We start from the raw sequence: 19,069 nt of genomic DNA, 5'->3' as shown, positions 1-19,069 counted from the left end.
TGTTGCTGAAAGGATCTTTTCAACCGAAGCTTTGGTGGGAAAAAAATGTTGTTTTCCTATTGAAATATCTTTTAAAAAATCTGAACTCATGCCCAAAAATAATGTTTTTTTGATATATAATTATATTTTGAAGCTTTCTATTGGTACATTTTAAAAATGATATTTGACTTGCGAAGGTAGTGGAACTAAAAATACACACGATGCTGAAAATTACAGCAAAAATAATGCTGTAAAAGCCCTATTTCATAAGACTTGCAGCAACCTATTTGTCTGCACGTGTGGGGAGTTTATGCAGCATCGGCGATCCGTTTGGCAACCGTGCATGTGCAGACAGGCCTTCTTTCTCACTAGATAGAGCATTTGACTTGGGGTGCTTATTGTGGTCACAAAGATAGCCGGGTAAAAAAAAATACATGTATAAGGGTGTGAAGGTTGAAGTGATTCCGTCGGTCGGGTAGCGTAGATAGCGGCAAGAAGGCAGGTCAGAAGCCAATGGGGTTTATCGAGAGAAGATAGGGATGGTTGTTTTTTTGCACCAGCAAGGGGATGGTAATGAGGGTTTTCTGCCATAATTGGAATGGACTTCCAAATGTAGAGCACACACGTCTTAGTCTCTACCAGCACATCGCCTGTTGGCTGATGGCCCGTCATATTACTTTGACGAATTGTCTCGTTTTTGGCACGTCTGACTATATGAATACCTTTGGTAAAATGTTGCTTTCAAAACATGTATAGATTTTTTGTTGTTAGTTTTATTTCTGGATGGCTTTTAAAAAAATTGGTTCAGGTTCTGTGTCGGTGCTACAAATTATGATGTAAATGTGAATTTTACATTCCATGAACATTGAACGTCATATGCAAAAATGTGGGCATTTCATCGTCTTCGTAAATATTGTACAAAAATTGATAACCTTCCCAATTAATTTCTCTACTCTGAAAAGATTCCACCATTGCTGTCAACCACCTCCTGACTGCCATATTAGCAGAGATCACACTTTCTCCTCTGCTGCTCCTACGGTCTGTGGAACATCCCTTTCACTTGTTTGGCTGTACATGCCGCGAAACCTGTCACACAGAACGACAGTTTAAGAATCGTACAGCCTGTGTCGTCCGAGCCCAGGTACTTCACACTCTAGCCTCAGGGTCTCGAGCGCGCGAGGGGGTGGGGGGCATCGTGGTGTTAGTGGCGCAGTTGTCGCCCGTTCACCCATCTCGCCCCCCGGGAGGGCCAGGTCCTCTCCATGGATACCGTATGCGCGGCAAGGGGCGGGCGGGCGAGCGAGCGAGCAGACGGCGGACGGGCAGGCGCACGCGCAGGGAGGCACGTCTCCCACGACAGAGGAATGCTTGCGTGCAGCGCTGCTAGCATGCTTTGGCTCCGGGCTATGTTGCCATAACCTTTCACCCCCCTAGAGCACGAGTGGGCATGCAGGTACAGTGCGCGGCAGCTGCGCTTCCTGAGCGCCGCGATGCCGAGCGCTTTCACGTAAACACCTCATTCGGTTAAAGGCGTTCCCTATTGCAATAAAATATATATCCTTGCTGTTATTAGTATTATTGAGGCTGTTCCGTTAGAACTTGGCCATAGTCCCCACTGCACAGGATACACGGAGCTATGGGTGCGGCTCGGGAAATGCGCGTTTGCGAACAAGTGGAATTTCTTGTGCGTCAATTGCCGCATTCGTAATTAAAAAGGGGGATAAAGGGAAGAGGAAGAAAATGGATCATTTGGTGGGACAATGTGAGCAGTTGAAAAGTACTCCATGATAGATGCTGAGAATTACACTGCATAGATTACTATAAAATTAATGAAGGTTACCCGGATCTCCATTTGGGTTCCCGTTATGGAGATCATGTGTAAGGAAAATAAAATTACTTAAGTTTTGCACAGAATCTTGGGGACACGGGTCAGTTGTTGCCATCGTGGTTTCTGTATGGGTGACTTGAAGAGAATATTAACAGGAGTGCTGCATTTTTGTACAGATTGAGTCGTCCTCCAGTGAGTGTTTGCTCAGCAGCTTAATGGGGCAGTCTTCATGGTTTCTGACATGAGACCATTCCAAAGGGTTAAACTGGTTTTCAGCAAAACCACCTTATTCAGCTGGACATTTAACCTGCCGTTACAGAATCATATCTTTGGGGTTAAAGAGAAATTGTAAAGGGTAGAGGAGGGAATTGATTTTACTGCCTTTAGTTGGGGTGGGAGGCGGCAGGTGTTGCTCAATGCTTACACGTTTTTGGTTGAAGGTGTTAAACGGCCACTTTAAACATTTGTGGAGATCAGTGAGAGAGCGTTTGAGAGACTCGCTGGAGCATCCTGTTGATTTTGTAATTTGAGAGCGAGCATTGGTTTAGCCCGAGAAGTCTCCAGCATAGAATAATATTTCCTGGCAGTCCGTTGGAATGGAAGTTTTAAGCGTACCAACACCCGCCCTATAACGGCACTCGCTCACAGCCGGTCGTTTCCTTGGTCGCCAACGGTATCCCGTTGCTTCGGACGCGAAATCGTACGAGCCCGGGTCGTGTCGTAAAAAAATCCCTGCGGAGAAAGAGCGCGGAAACTACAAGCTCCCGACAAAACGAGCCTGCCGCTGCCTCCCAATTCCCACCTCGCAGGAGCCGTTGGCCTACTGCAGGATAATGATTGACCCGACATCGTTGCGGGGAGAAACATCTCGAGGAGAGGGCGCGCATGCGCCACGCCATCGCCTGCGCCCTCGTCTCACGTCCGGAAGCGTCTCTTGGAGCCGCTGTGTGTGCTCGCCCGCGTGGTGCAGCAGTGGTTGGAGAGCTCGCATTGCGTTAAAATGTCGCCGCTCGTTTGGCCGGGGTTGCGCGAGCCCCCGATCCGTGCGGCGCTGTACGGTTTTTAGAGCGGCCTTTTCAAAACCACTGTTTTGTCGGTGTAAAAGTGGTACGTGCGCTTGGGGAGGGTGGCGGGGAGGGGGGAAAAATATTAATAGCACAAATAATGAAAGAAGGGGCTCGTAGAAAAGTCTGTGTTCGGTGTTTAATGTTGCATGAGAAAATTGCTCTGCCTCCTTTGTGAGTCCATAGTGACTTGTTTTTTTTGCGCATACCTTCCTTTCAAATGAGCAGTTTTTTTTTATTTCACGTAAGCTCTTGACTTCTTCAAAAGGGAAGAAACCTTATCTTTCAGACAGCCTTGGCATGCTTATGTGCAGCTCGGGGACCATGACGCATGCGTCTGATGGAATGCACGTCTATGCCTGACGCAGTGTTGCTGCACGCTCCTTAATTTCTCACTGTCGACGGTGGCGGCATCCTGCTATCATGATAACTGACCGAAGCGCACAAAAACGGCGGTGGTGGTGAGGATTAGCGAAGTGGGGAGAGGAGGGAGCCGTCCAGCTGGCACCCACCTCTCACCGGGGTGCGTGCATGGCAGCTGCAGAATAGAGGCTCAGGGGAACGAGGAACGAATTAAATAACTTTCACCATTTCGGGTTGGATGCAGAAAAGAGAAAAAAATGTTAAACTGTGCAAGATTTGTAGATTAAACGGATCCTCTGAGAACAGCGCACCCTAATTATAAAATGCAGGCTGACGGTTCACACCAGCTTCAGTGAGTGCTTAGATTCCTGCACTGGAAATGAAAGTGACTTTCATGTCTAGAAATCTAGCTGAGGCAGTTGGGCGGGGGAGGGAGTTGCATTGCGATGGATTTGTCTGACCTGTAGCGGCGCGGCATAATGCTGCTGGCCAGTGGGGGGTGCCGGCAGGGTGTGAGAGTTTCTTCCTGTCCATGGTAATAGACAGCAGATGGGAGGACAGATGGACATTGAAGGGGGGTGGAAGTTGGAAGCGGAGGAGGTGGACAATGGGCATCTCACAAACCCCGGAATAGCGATTGGTTGCGCGACACCGCTGGCCGACGGCGGGGAGATGTGAGACCTCCTCGCCGTCTCCCTCCGGTTTTCTTGCCGCACGGAGAAGCGTTGGAATTGCGCCCGCCCGCCTCGTCCGGTGGCCCCCACCAGAAGAACCGAGATCCAGGACAGCTCGCCCGAACCTTTGCCGTGCCATTAGCGCTGTGTGCGCATGCATGACGTGAGTAGAAGGGCAAACTCTCGGCCTGACGTCGTCATCGCTTTTGTGCGGAAGAATGAGAAGCAAGAAAGGGGACGTCAACAAGGCAAAGTTTCGTTGCCAGTGGGTCGTGAGTTGTGGGTGGGGAAAAACAGCCGAGAGAGCGTCATACAATATAAACAAAAAAAGGCATCTCTGTCAAGTGACGTGCGCTGCCCTGCCATTTGCACGGCACCATGGTTTTGGGAAACATGTCAGGAATGTGTTGTGCCCCGTGGCTTTGGGCTAAACCGTAAACCGTTAACCCTCTCGCGCCGAGATTGCCCTTAAACAGCATCACCGAATATCTCACCAACTGCCTTCGCGGTGCCGGTTAACGAGTCGTCACGGGCCGCTTCTAGGATCTGCTCTTGAGGTTTGGTGTCGTGACTTTGCTCGTATTGTCTGCTTGAATGGTTCGTTCAGCTCGCTGATGTGGCGTTTTAAAAGCCCCCGAACAGATAGTCCAGCATGCCTTCCTTGTGCAGTTACCCAAGCGCCGGGCTGAGTAAATGTTTGATCTGTTCGGCCTGTTATAGGAGACACATTCCATTTTTGTCACGGGGTTTGTTTCCTTCTTCTCTAATTTCATTGTACTCCAGGCTTTCTGTTCCACGATTTTTGTTCCCTTGCAAATGTCAGGAGTGTAATGTTATGGGTCTTTTGTGCACTTAGTGTGGCAGTGTTGTTATTCACAGAGAAGCCCGTGTTGAATATTTTTAAGCATTTTTTTTAAATCTTGTAAACTTTGTTTAAATTCTAACGGTACTCTCTAAATGTGCACATGCAAATACGACCTTATTCTGACAGCCTTATTTTGGCCATCAGTTAGTTGCAACGAAACAGCTGTACACATTGTACAGCATCTGTTTGTGGCCTATGTATTATGGTACAGGAATTGTAAGTGAAGAGAATGCAATAAGGTAGCACTAACCAGATCGGCAGATTGACACCAATGTCTGGGAGCTGACTATGAGCCACAGAGGGGCCAGTGTGACAATTTATGTCAAAGGAACTAATGGGTGGGACTTACGATGAGGGTGAGTTTGGGAGCAACTATGTAATAATTATATTTTTGTAATTTCCATTGTCACCGAAACGCACCTAAGATGTGGATGCATTTAGATCATGAAACCTAATATCTTCCGCTATATGTCAACTCCGCAGGGCCTCATACCTCCATCTGTGCAACAAATCCCACATCCACCACTTCCTCACTCCAGCTGCTGCTGAGATGCTCATCCATTCATTAATGCATATCTCATTTCGACTACCATGATTCTCAATTCTTTGGCTTCCCTAAATCCCTCACCTCCAAATTCCATATTTGTCCCAATGCCGCTGCCTGCCTACTCATACGAAATTAATAATGTATTTATCACCCATGAAACTTTCTCGAGACAATGTATTGAGTGAATATGTCCTCATGTCATCAGGATTGCAGGATAATTTTCCGTGCACACATAGAGGCCGTTTGAACTTCAGTGTACAACCTTGATATTGGTCATCTATGTTGAGACTGGCAGTCAGTGAGGTCTAAGGTCAACATTTCAAAGTCAAAGCTCAAAATGGTTTGATATTAACTGTTGGAGGGGGGAGGATATTTGAGCACGATGACAGCTGTCAACAATAGTTTACTTTTTATTGTAGCATTAAAAATGAAAACAAATATTTCACACTTTAGTCATTGTTCCCACCTGATAGCCTTTGCTGGCCAAATACTTGGTGACCTCTCACAATAAAGCCGTTTGACCTTGAGACGTGATACTTGGTAAAATTTTACATCTCTAGCACCAAAATCCGGCATAAAAAGTGGAAGAGGTCAGATCAAAACATTTTCCTGCAGTGATTGATTTGACATGGACTGACCCTATACGAATATCAGTTGTATAACTGTTGCAGAGCATCAGAGCATAATGTAGTAAAAGCTTTGAAAATGTGTGGCAGTACCATTGATCGTAGTAACCCCTTACTTTTTAAAATGTTAATTCTGTCAAATGTTGAACTTGTAATATCCCTTGATATGGAGCATCTCGTTTACAAGGCTTTCCTGCTTGTCAACTGACATGTCCTATTTAATACTCTCTGGTTTTTTCGGTAAAGTCACGTAGATAGAAAAAATTACGAAAGAAAACACGACGTTTCGGTCGCAACACAAGCATCCGTCTTCAGGTAATGCGTCCGTCTTCACTTGAAGACGGACGCTTGTGTTGCGACCGAAACGTCGTGTTTTCTTTGGTTATTTTTTCTATCTACGTGACTTGTCCGAAAGAACCAGAGAGTGGATTCCTGCAGTCACGAAAGCTTCAAATCAAGACAATGTCTTATTTAAACCCATCAGTGTCCTCTCATGTATATTTTATTTTGTACCAAACGGGCTGTGTATTCCCGCCATAACAGCGAAATGGTACTATCATAGCAGCCTATGAACGCAACATTTTATTTATTACCAGGCGAGAGCCCATGGAGACAAAATGCTTTCACAAAGCGGGACAGGTATTCATATTCTTGGTTCTTTCGGTAAAGTCACGTAGAAGGGAAACAACAGGTATGTGATGTGATGTGCGTGCGTGTGCGTGGATGTGCTTTGTCTCCACAGGGAAGCGACTCCTGAGAGGTCGGGCTGATCCTGTACCTGCCGACAGCCACACAGCGCGTCCTTACGGGGGAATGAGTTAAACTGGCCAGGGATGGGCAGGCGATATCCCGCAAACGCAGTAGCACAGCCCGGCGCCTCCCGTAAGCAAAACGCATCGCCAAGCACACACCTCGACGGGTCGGGCGTAACGTGCATTAAGCGGACGAGTGAGTGAACGCAGGGGTGACTTGTCTCGGGCGAGGGCCAGGTTTGGCACATCTGTCTTGTTTAGCGCCACCTCGGCATGAACAAAATTGCTAAATTATGAATAGATAAAAATATAGAGCCAGCTGTGTTCTCGTAAAACAGCTGTACGTAAGGTACAGGAATAACTTTAAATGCATTGTTCGACTCCATTTATTTTCAATCCATTCCCTTGAATTTGTATCGCTTCTCTGGGAAGCAAATGGTACGTGAATATTAGCTGTTTTCATACATTTATTACATTTCCATATTTTCTCGGTTTTTTTGAGCGAGTGTTTTTACTGCAGGGCAATAACTTGCATGCTTCAATTTCAATTGCTTGCCACATGTTATTTTTGCTTTCTTCAATTGCCTGCCCCCCCCCCCATCCATTTCCGTGCTGTGCCTGTGGTCCGCAATTTTTGTTGAGTTTTAATTTGTGGTTTCATCCTTTGGGTTGATTTCGTCTTCTTACAGATTGTCCTTAAGCCTTACCCAGAGATTATCTGCACAGCTCCTCACAGCTTCCCCATCCCCCCTACCTCAGGTTTGCATGTAAGACATTTATGTTCATGTTTTTAACGATTTTTAGGATTTGTTTTCGTATTTCTGTTTAACTTTTTGAGTTCGCCCATGGCTAATGCGAAGTACGCATTAATATTTAGTGGTTTTCTCTAACATTTGAGATGCCATTGTCAATCGCATGTTGAAGTAATGAGTATATTGTTCTTATTGAGATTTTATTTTCATTAAAAACAACGTGAATCATTACGTCCGTTCAACAGATGAGTGCATGCTTGTTTTGAAGTACCACATACCAGCACCATCACACACATTCTGAGACTTCCATCCCATGGGCATCAAGCTGCCATACCCTGATTTTCTAGGAGAGGGCAGTACAGCAAAGTGCAGACAAATCTCCATCTGTCCCTTCTGTATGGGATGTAGTGTTTCTCCCTCGCACATGTGGGCTTTTTCTGGTTGCTCCGGTTTCCTCTCACGTGTATAAACACTCATTAATTGGGCAATTGATGGTGCCGGCTCGCCCACCTGGCTGTTAATAAATAATGTCTTTTTTTCATTTAGGACACAACACAAAGCCCTTTAACTGACTCATTCATTCATATATATGTGCGCACACATGCAGAATGTGCCTGGAATATACATGACACCGCAGGGAGAACGTTCCTATCGCTGCTTGTGTTTCAATTGCAGTCGATTCCACTTTCGGAGCGATGCCGGCCACGATCGGGCAGGCCATTGGGCCACTGGAAGCGGCGAGCGGCCAGGCCGGCCCAGCCCAGCCGCCGTCCTCCCTGCGGCTGCGCACGTCACACAACGAGCTACTCAACGCCGACATGCGGCGCTCCGACGGCAGCGGCACCACCCCACCCAAGAGTCGCAAGGCGTACGCCGCCACCAGCCTGCAGTCCGCCATGGGCCTACAGTCCGCCATGGGCCCACCGTCCTCCACGGGCCTCGGGGGCGGGGCGGAGGGCGACGACGCCGAGGGCCGGGGCTCCGCGCTCGCTGTGCCGGTCGGCGGCGGGCTCGCGCGCCGGCACAGCGAGAGCGCCGCCCTCGGAGCCGGCGGCGCGGACGTGCACAACGCCAACGCGAAGCTGCTGAAGAACGGAGAGAACCGACTGCGCAAGGCGGCCGAGCTCGGCCAGGGTACGCAGCCGCCGGCGCACGACGCGGGCCGCGACGGCCCACCCCGCGACGGCGACGCGAATGCCGAACTTAACCGCGGCTACGAACAGCTTGGCGGCCAGGCTCCCGCCGCACGAGACCCCAACCGCAACGACAATTGTCCGGGCAACAACAATGGTAACGTCGGGCTGGAGAAAGCGGAGGGCAAGGAGACCAGCGATGGACAGGAGGACGAGGCGCCCGCCACTGTCTCCACATCGCAGATGAAAAAGAATAAAAGCTTCCTCGGCTACTACGCAGACCTCGAGTCTGCCTTCACCGGCAAGGGAACCCTGCTGCTAAACGGAGACTTGAGCGGCAAGACCGAAGGCCCGCGCGACAGCACCACGGCCCGCGCGGACTCTTCCCCCTCGGCGTCCGAGTCGCCGAGCTCGGCGACGGAGCGCCCCAAGGCAGCGGCGGACGCGCTGTCGGAGCTGCAGGCGCCGGCGAGCGAGGCAGAGCAGGGGGACGAGGACGGGGGCAGGGCATTGCGCGGGCGCATGTTCTTTGGGATGAGGAACACGGCGATGAGCGACGAGGACTCGAGCTGGACCACGCTGTCGCAGGAGAGCGCCTCGTACACCTCGCCCGAGGACTCTGGTCAGTGTGTGGGGGGCGGTGGGCGTCGCGAGTTATCGCGCGTGACCACGGGGTTCTCGGGATTCATTCAGTGGCAATCGACGAGGTTTAGAGAACCAAATGAAGTTACCCTCGCACATGAAATAGACATGAAGTTAACTCTCAATTACCCACGGTGGGAATTATTGGAGCTTGCGAGCATGTTGATTAAATATTTTAACAGTCTCACTGGTTCTATGTTGAGCTGCCCCTCACTAGTCGCGGGTCACAAACGCGGTGTCTGTGGGGCCATAAACATGTTAGCAAGTAAACTGATTCCTTTAAGATAAAAGCCATATTCTATGTTATTGCCCTCATATAAAACAAGTACATTTACATTATCCTTGTATTTGTTTTACCTGGGCCACCCCCCTCCCCCCATTGAACATTGATGGTTGGTGAAATACATTCTAAAAGCATATAGATTTCAAAGTAAAGGAGGTGGCTCTGAGAATTAATATGATTATTTACAACATGTTTACTTTTACGGTGGTGACTCTAACATACCGGTGTCATTTTATTTGCTTTTTTACTTCAAATTTCACCTTTGATGAATACAGCTATAAAGTTGTGTTTTTTTTTTGTTTAACTTACCCACTCCTTTTATCTTCGGCTTTTAACTTTCTCCAGGAGCATGATTGTAGTCGGGCATTTGCGACCGACATGTAATGCCGGGCCTGCCGCTCCACACCGCACGGCCCACCTGTACGATGAGATGCTATCACTGGGGTTGTTTTTAAGCACGCGGCGCCGTGCAGATTGCCGCTGCAGATTTGCAACGACCTGATTGGTAGACCGTCTTTTCAGGGAGCAGGCGGCATGGGCATACAAACACATGTATGTGCGCACACAGATACAAAGATAAAGATCCCCCGTGTTGTCATTATACAGGCTTTTTGGGCAAGTGCTGTTAGCGAGCACCATGGCGCACGAATGGGATGTGTGACGCGATGTGGTGGCGTGTCCAGCACCATGCCTTGCCGCCTGCGTCTCTCCATCTTCACGCACCAAACCTACCTGATAAATTAGTGCTGAGTTGACAGGTTAAGATCACGCGCCACTGATGTTGGCCACAGCCAAGTATCAATCTTATGTTGTTGGATTCTTAGCGCAGTGCGCTAACCACCACCCCACCACTCCACTCACACAATTACGTGCACGCACAAAGACAATGATGTCCCGTATAGCCTTAACAGACTGGTGGGGCAAATGCTGTTAGAAAGCACCTATGAAGGCCAGAACAGCACACGAGGGGGTGGATGGCCAGCACCACGTCCAGCCGCCTTTGTCTCCCTAGTGGCGATGTTTTCACGCACTGTACCAGGTACTCATTTGAGGCTGAGTCGACCTAGGCCAGGTCCAGGACCGGTTCAGATAATCGTCACTTGGCCGTGACTTGAAATCGAACTCGGGTCGTCAGGTTCGTAGCGCAGCGCGCTAATCGCTACACTACGCTCGCACGTACGCACACACACACATGCACATCGAAAGCCATGAACTGTCGTGGGTGGGCCTGTCTGTGGATCCACCTGCGTTAAAAAAAAATGTAGGAAGAAAAGCAGTAATCCCAAGTTAAGAATCTTGACATTTCGCTCGTGTAATCATTAATTGCTCATTGGCGTGTTTATTTGCCGGGGAGTAGGACCGTTTTGTACTGGGTGATTTTTACATTCCCCAACCGGTGCGCTGCCTGTGCTGTCTTGTTACCCTTCGACCATACTCACGGCATGGCTTGTGGGGCTTTGCAGCACAGTCTCCTGTGTTAATACCAGCTGTCATCGAATGTCATATTCCGTGATTGTGGGTAAGACAGATAGAGTGAACTGAAATGTTTTTTTTTGGCAATCGTAACGACGGTCGGGGGAGGAAGGTTTAGCTTTCGGATTGAATCAACGAAACGGTCACAGTAAATTCCCCACACGCTTTTGCTCAAAGACATTGCTGCTGAGTAATTTCCCACACGTACCTGTTTTGGCCCTTTCAGCAGAAACCGCTGAAAGTGACATCCGTTCGCCCCGAGCAAGCGGGTGACTATACCTGCAGGAGAGATGCCACGCTTAGACGACAAAAGCTTGGCACAGAATTAGGGGGGAGGTTGTTATTCCTGACCTGGAGGGTAACGGACAAATGGCACGCGTGCCGCACTGTCCAGCATTCACGCCCCATTAAAGCTGTCAATTTTCACACTGGAGAAATGCATCATCGGAGTATTTTTCAACTGCGAAGCAGCGCGCTACTCTTTGCCTTTTCCAGTGCTCTCAAGTGTGGCCAGGATTTTTGTTTGGTTAAATTGAGCCTAGATTATTGGCATTCACGTCGGAAAAGGACCTAATTTAGCAAAGTGGGTTGAAGCCACTGGATTTCGTTGACACAATGGGCGATGCGTGATACGTGCGGATCTATGTTGCACGCGCCAGCAGTGCCTCACTAACGAGCGCATCAAGCTGAGTGGTGGTGGTGGTGGTAGCGTGCCTAATGGATATTAAGCAGAGCTCAAATGGCTCGTGGTGGTTTACAGCTGCTGAACTTAGGGACGCAGTGTCATACCTGAGAGATTTTCATCTGTGATGGAAATGCACGGGCTCCCGACAGCTTTACATTACATTTGCAGCAGGCCACAGCTCTTGAACGGTGTCCCAAAGTACAAAACTGCAAATCACTCGCGTGAAGATTGCCCTCACGCCAAAGTCAGAGGATATGGGAAGGTCGAAGAGCAGTGTATACGCAGATGTTGATGTTTAATATTCCGTCCAATAACCAAGCAAGTCACCGTTCCCACGAAAAATATCTCTGCGTCACCCGTTTTTAACGGCCGAAGGATGCAATTTTGTTTTGGCGAACCGCAGCGGTGGGAAGGCACTGTGATTAGCGCTTTTGCCGCACAGTTTGATGAACAGCCTTCGCTGTCAGGTGGAATTGGCTTAATCGGGGGTGCGGGGTTATTCGATGAGCTAAATGCCGTAGTGTGCCGCAGTCACGGCCGTCAGACACGCAGCACGACGCATCGACCTGGCAGTGCCTGGTGCTCGTGCGCAGCCTCCTCCCCGCCCTCACGGTGTCCGGGTGGGAGCCGTGAATCTCCAGCGGGAAGGTAAAATGGCGCCGCCCGTCGCCGCCACCACCACCCCGCTGTAAAAGGCAAACTGCTGCGGAGAGCGGGCGAGCTCTTGGGGGGCGAGTCTGCGTGGCATCGGATCGTGGCCTGGTGCGTGGCAGCATCTGCGCTGGCAATCATGTACGGCAAGGACTTCATCCTGGCCGTCATCATTTTAGACAAAGAAGGTACGAGTGTCGTTGCCATAGAATTCGGTGCCTTGTTTCACCCTTAATGTTTCTTTCCATTTGCGCTCGGATTTTTTTTCTTTTACGTTTCCATAGAAACAACTGTCTGGCATTTCATAGTTTTTAATAAGATTTGGCAATTAAATGTGTTCCTAAGTGAGTAATCCAGTACATGGCAAGTGGGCATTTGCACCCAGGGATGAAAATAACATGTAATACAGGTTTTTTTCTTATTGCAAATCTGATAGATTTATCTTTAAAACTTACTGAGCATATCTTCATAGAGCTGCAGTGATGTGTCCAGTAGGTATGTTTGTGGAAAATAAATGTTTAAAACTTATGAAACTGAGATTACTCACTCTGAAGTGACCTTTTATTTTACACTAATATTGCATGTAATTTTGTGTTTTTTGTAAAAAATATATATATATTTACGTATGTAATTTACATTCACAAAATAAAAGTATATGAGTGCTGTATAGATTTGTGGCGAGTGTGCTTGCCATTGAGCAAGTTTGGGTCCCCCAACTGTTCTCTAATCACGACAGGCAATCACGACAGGCAATCACTACAGGCAATTACAAAAGCACACCATCAGTTGTAACGTGGACATTTAAAGATCTTGCGTCATCAATCGCGGAAGTGTGCCACTTTTTCTCGCCGACATATCTCAAATCATATATTTAAAAATAAATTCACCCCGGTTACATTTTAATAATTTAATTTTGGCCCTGCGTAATTACGGTTGCACATGGTCTTCCTTCGAATGTTGATAATAAATATCAAGGTTCCGGGCTGGTTAAATACATGACATTGATTTATCTATTTATTTATTTAATACATTGTAGAGTTATTGGTTAATCTTCAATATAAATAAATGTATTGGTTCGTTGTCATGCCGTAAATGATGACTCAAGCGTGTTTGCGTGGCATTTGTCGTCATTGCTGCAAGTTTCTGCCAATTACTGCCATGGTTTTCCGTCTACAGAGAATGTTCTACAGTATTTATAATGCACCTCACTGGTGCGGAGAACGGCGCTGTAAAAATAGATGGGGAGTTGGCGGCATTTCCTTCCTGTCATGCCCGCCTGCTGGGACATGACTAAATAAAGGTGCTGGCGTGGGAGTGCCGGTTTGTTCATTTTTTTTGCACAGCCGTGGATGCAAACCTCCTCCTCGCGAGTCAACGTTTTGGCCAATAAGCCTTACCCCCCAGGACAGACGCCAACTCGCGGGGAATTAAGACGTTTCGCATACTCGCCATTCCACCCAGATTCAAAACCACAGTCTAATTCTAGGGGAATTCCAGCAATCCCGCAGGAACAAGCGAAATGTTTTCGTCCAGGCGAATTGTGTAATGAACCCTGTCGACTTGAGTTTGATTTCAGGCCACGGCTAGTATCACTGGCGAGTGAGAGCTGAACCAGTCCGGGTCTCGCTCCCCTTTACCAACCCGCACTCGCCAGCGCGGTGAACTATGTTCAAACATCCCCCACGATTGGCGCGGAATGGGGGCACCTTCATCTAGCAATAGGTTGACAAAGGACTGTAAACAATCGAAGACAGATACGAGTCAGATTGATACTAGTGTGGGTTGTGCGGAAATGGTGGCTGTGATGGCATTCCGGATAACAATGTGGAGGCACCCTGCATAGCGACGATGTTGTAATTTTGATGTGGCGTAATTTGTGAGTCTTGCAAATCTGTCTTTCTTTCCGGCTACTGGATAGTATCGACGTATTCTGCCACTACTCCCCTATCCAGTCCCATCAGCCACAAAGACTTGATAGTAAGCATCATGGCTGTAATAATTGGCTCTTTTAGTGTACAGATTAATCAGTCATTCCACATTGTTAACTGATTTAATTAACAATAAAAATCGGCGTATAACAGGGGAAAGTCAGTACCAGTGGTTTGACGATAACATCGGACGAAATTAAATGTTAAAATCTGCACTGTAATTCAACGATGTTGATTAAATGTATAGTGAACCAAAATTCATCGCAAACAGGCAGAAACGCTGGATTGTGGATTGGTTAAAGAGTGCCCCCTAGGAAGCAGCCGAGGAAGGTGCTGGTGCAGAGCTCCTCAATGACGGGCAGTCGTTAAGTCCTCCTTCAGGGAGGAATTCATCTGCGCGGGGACCTGCCTGCTCTTGAAATGGCCCTGCCCGTGTGTTGTTCCCCGGGAAAGGACATGTGCCATTACATATTTATGGGCCAAGCACATATTTATGGCCTAAGTGCTGTAATGAGTTCGTTATCACGCGGTGAACAGATCCTCTCTCACTGTTTTGGCGTTCGACCAGTGTGCCCGCCAGCGTGTGGGGTTAATTTATGAGTGCCTTTGCCGTGATTGCCTTTTTTGTTGTTCCTCTGCGCCTTTTCTCCTTCAACACCCCCATGATACCTGAATACCCCCCCCCCCCACAGCACGAATGTTCATTTCTGACTGTGCGCACACACAGTGGGTATATGTAGCAGCATCAACATTGCGTTGAAGAGGATGGCAGTAGAGGATGCATGTACACTGGCCATCAAAAATGGAACTCAGACCTCCGCCACACTTGTCGAGGAGTTGGTATTGATATTCAATGTCTTTTTACACAAGTTTTTCCAGTGGTGGTTAGGCTGAAGGGCTGCATGTGTGCACATTAGATGCTTTGGTGCAACTACACAAATTATTATTTTTGTTCATCTGGTATAATGGGGTTGTGCTCAGTCCAGAGGTCGCCAGTTCGATCTTGTTGCACGTGGCAAACAGATCCTTTTGGCAGTATGAGTACACCACAGTCAATCGGCAGGTCACGTGTGTCGGGGTGAAATGTGGGTACCCCCACCTATTCCAACTTGTCTGGCCGGCATGGAACAGGAGGCAACAAAATACCCTCTGGAGCGGGTCTCTAGAGCTCCGTCTGTAAGGCGGAGGTCCTTCTGCGAGCAATTGCAGGGCTGCAACCTTTTACCCTTCACCTTGCGATAGAGATCAAAGTGGAGTCGTAATCGCGCCGCTTTGCTCCGCGTGGTTTGAAAGCAGATGGGCTGTGGACGGATCCGTCGTTCGGCTCGGACCCGGACCTCCCTCCGGGCTGGAAGAAGGTGTGCGACTCGTCGGGGACCTACTACTGGCACATCCCGACGGGCACCACGCAGTGGGAGGCGCCGGGGGGCACGGCTCGCTCCGAGGGTGACGGCGAGATCGCCTCGCCGGGCACTTGCACCGAGAAGGACATCTGCTCCGTGGAGTCGTCCGCCGTCAGCACACCGGCCGACTCGCCAACTCAGGAGAAGGAGGTGAAGGCCCGCCACGGGGGTGGATGGACATCAGCAGAGGCACGACGGAATTTTCTTACCCCCTTTATTGTCGACGTCCATGTAATGGGTGCCACGGTGGCAAAATGTTATCTACCTCGCCTGGTATATAGGAGGTTGTGGGTTCGATCCCGACACTGAAACCTGTATATTTGGTGTTTGCGTCTCTCTCTCCCCATGGTCACGTGGATTTTTCTCTGGGTCCTCCAGTTTTTTCCGTCCACATGTAGAATCAACATCACTGCTATAAATTTATTTGGGATAAGCCACATCGTTGAGCTATCATTTATGGACAACTCGCTTCTGAAATATAGCTGTGGTGCTCAGTGGGCCTTACCTGGTAAAATAAATCGTTTCGTTTAATCCTTCATTCGAGCATAATATCACCAAGTGCAGAGATGAGCTGTTCTCCATCAGTGTCGGTGCACTTGTAGGGTACCATCATCAGCCAAGTTTAGTCCAATATTGGTTGAAGGCTTCCACCAAGCTGCTACCGTCCCTCACGGCTCTGCGATGTAGCGATCCACCCGGCACCTGCATATGAGTTGGCTTCATGTTATCCCCTTTATACATACGTCTATTTCGGATCGTTTGTAGGTGTTGTTCGTCCCGCAGCCTTAACCATTGTCTGCATGTGCAGGTTTAAAGACGTAATTTTGACTGGAGAAAAAAAACAAGTGGGTTCCGAAAGGATGCGTCTTTCGAAGGGATGATGGCCAGTGGTAGAGGCTGATGATGGAATGGCAGCCAAAGGAGGCCCACCGAAGCAATGGAGCGATTAAATCAGCTCGTGTGGATGAGTAAACTGGATTGTTACATCCTGGAACTGTTAAAGATGGAGATGCCCTGGTAAGGGCCTTCATCCAGCAGTGGATAGATGATGATGGTGGTGAACATACAAGTATAATTTACAGCGCATATTAAAAAAATACAGTTGGTCTAGTAGATGCAGCACCTAAGTTGTTATGGTCACATAATTTGTAAGCCGTGTGCCCGTGTGTGTAATGTTTAATTACACCAAATAAATAACGGCCTTGATTTAGAATTGCACCACAAATATGACAGGAGATTAAATGCTCACAATTAAAAAGAACCACTTAAAAACCACAACACAAATAACAAAGCCTGGAGGTGTTTGGACAGGTTTTTACGGAGCTTACGATTATTTGGCACTGTGCATTATCCAGTGTGGCCACTGAATAGTTCCTCCCACAAATACCTGAAGAATTGCTCCTTTTCCAGCATAAGTTGTACATCTTTTGAGGTTAATAAACTCGATGCGAAATACCTTGACAGCTCTGCAGCGGTGGAATTCCCTGCCTCTGGATTGAGTGCCCATTCTTTAGTCAAAAGTGCGCTTGGATGGAAATATTGTTTGTGCCGCTTTTCCATGTGGGAGCAATGTGCCGGGGCGGCACTGTGCTAATCGATTTGCATATAGAGGCCTCATTAAAAAAGAGCCATAGCTGTACTAGAATCCCCACAACTAATTCCGAAGGGTTTAGTGCGTCAATCTAAAAGTCATAAACGCTATTCATAAATGCACGGGCAATTGTTTGGTGCGGTGTGGCGCGCAACCATAACCGTGTGCTTTCCCTCCGTCTTACTTTTGTGTCTCCCTTCCTTGTCCTTTGCAGCCTGTGTCTGCCATCTCTGTCTCTGGCCTTTGTAGAAAAATTGACTTTAATGAATGGAAGGCAAGTGTTCTCCCTGTACCCACAACCAAAACGAGCCCTGGCTCCTTCCACAAATGTCACATTTTCAATCGGACCTTGTGCTGTGTCGTGTGTGTGCGTGTGCGCGCGCGAGAGAGAGAATGGTACGTTTTCTCTTCGATGTTTTTGCATTGCTTTGCTTTGTTTGTTAAAAGCATGCTTTTTTTTTGTCAGTGTACTGAATTTTGTTTTAAAGTAACAACTATTAAACAAAGTAACCTTCATAAGCACGATGTTTGTACCAATAATTTTGTGGCGTCGGTACGTTTGATGTGACATAAATTCATTACATTTGAAAGGCCGTTAAAGGTTACACTCTGTAAAAAGACAAAAAGAGAGGGGATTAGCTGTGGGTGTTTTTGAGCCGGAAACTCTGTCAATTGACTTTCTCGCTCATCCCCGCATTTCTTTAGGAGATTCAGGCTGCTACTGTGACCCCTGACCCAAGCCTCAAAGAGTTTGAAGGAGCCACTCTGCGCTACGCTTCCCTCAAGCTTGGGTGGGTATCGCTCTCTCACACTGGCGGGGACACTACTGACCTCCGGAGCCACTTTGTTTGTGCCTTAGACATTAATTCCTGGGGACTCTGTTTGAGTTCATGCAATGAGCACATGGGGGAAAGGAGGCATTTGGCCAAGTGCCATCCAATTAGAAATGAGCCATTCCGTGCATTAATGTTCCCTCGAGCCTATGACAGTGGAGTGCAGTGACAGCTTGCAGTGTTTGTAGTGTTCCTTAAAAATATCAAAACACCAAACACATGAGTTAATAATGCTGCCTTAAAAAGGAAATACATAACAAGCAACGTTTTGAGTAATGACCCATTTTCATAGAGCATGAATGAGGTCCATAGTCTGAAACGTCACCTATTATATCATTTTTTTTTTACTTTCAAACCACTGTTATTGACATGTTTACATTTTGTTTTCTAATTTGTGCTCGTGCACCAACGCAGCATCACCAAATAATTTCCTTCAAAAATAGATTGCGGAGGCTTCATGCCAAATCACAATACTGTGTGCCTGCGTTTTTTACCAAGGCAAGTTGTTTAAATCTGTCGTGACACTTGTGAAACACTGCAGTATTGCAATGTGCACATTGGGTTGAAGATTTTTATCACCAGCCATCACAGCCATAGACACAATTAAATCATTTAACACCATTGGTTGAACAAAAAAATATTCGTCTCTTCCTTCTCCGCACCTCTGATTAGCACAGTTTGCTACGTATGGTTCGAAAGAAGTTCAACATACATACATACATAAGTTATGGCGACAAAAAACACGTAACTTTTGATCTGCAAGGGTCACCTGCAATATGGCTCTTGACAGAATTTGTCTGTTTCAAAAACCCACGGTTCACGAGCCGATGGGACATCTGCAATCGGCCAGCAAATCCTTGATTGTGTTTCTGCCAACCAGAACCATAATGGCTTCCAGACCAATTCGAGTCACCTCTCCATCGGTCTTGAATGCTCTGCTAGATGACCTTTGCTTTGTCCCATTTCAAAAAATGTTCCAAAAACATTACAAAATATA

General features: G+C 47.7%; 1 protein-coding gene across 10 annotated transcripts in view; it reads left to right on the top strand.

Moving 5' to 3' along the window:
* The window catches only part of LOC116942987 (amyloid beta precursor protein binding family B member 2-like), a 65,222-nt gene that overhangs the window by 20,537 nt on the left and 25,616 nt on the right, over positions 1 to 19,069 (top strand). For 3 of the 10 annotated variants that reach the window (XM_076067409.1, XM_076067411.1, XM_032955545.2), the window contains exons 2-6: positions 6,689 to 6,828; positions 8,126 to 9,205; positions 15,542 to 15,837; positions 17,454 to 17,513; positions 17,945 to 18,030. In XM_076067409.1, the coding sequence (XP_075923524.1) occupies positions 6,780 to 6,828; positions 8,126 to 9,205; positions 15,542 to 15,837; positions 17,454 to 17,513; positions 17,945 to 18,030 (1,571 nt within the window). In that variant the 5' untranslated portion in view covers positions 6,689 to 6,779. Of the gene's footprint in view, positions 1 to 3,686; positions 4,466 to 6,688; positions 6,829 to 7,387; positions 7,466 to 8,125; positions 9,206 to 9,231; positions 12,506 to 15,541; positions 15,838 to 17,453; positions 17,514 to 17,944; positions 18,031 to 19,069 lie in introns of those variants that run through there. The other 7 variants (XM_032955550.2, XM_032955549.2, XM_076067413.1 and 4 more) reach the window with 6 other exon arrangements.

This window comes from Petromyzon marinus, chromosome 16, assembly GCF_048934315.1.
Source record: "Petromyzon marinus isolate PM22_M1 ecotype Great Lakes invasive population chromosome 16, UKy_Petmar_22M1.pri1.0, whole genome shotgun sequence".
Lineage (NCBI taxonomy): Eukaryota > Metazoa > Chordata > Hyperoartia > Petromyzontiformes > Petromyzontidae > Petromyzon > Petromyzon marinus.
The sequence above is the reverse complement of the archived record's forward strand: the minus strand, read 5'-3'. Positions and strand labels throughout refer to the sequence as shown.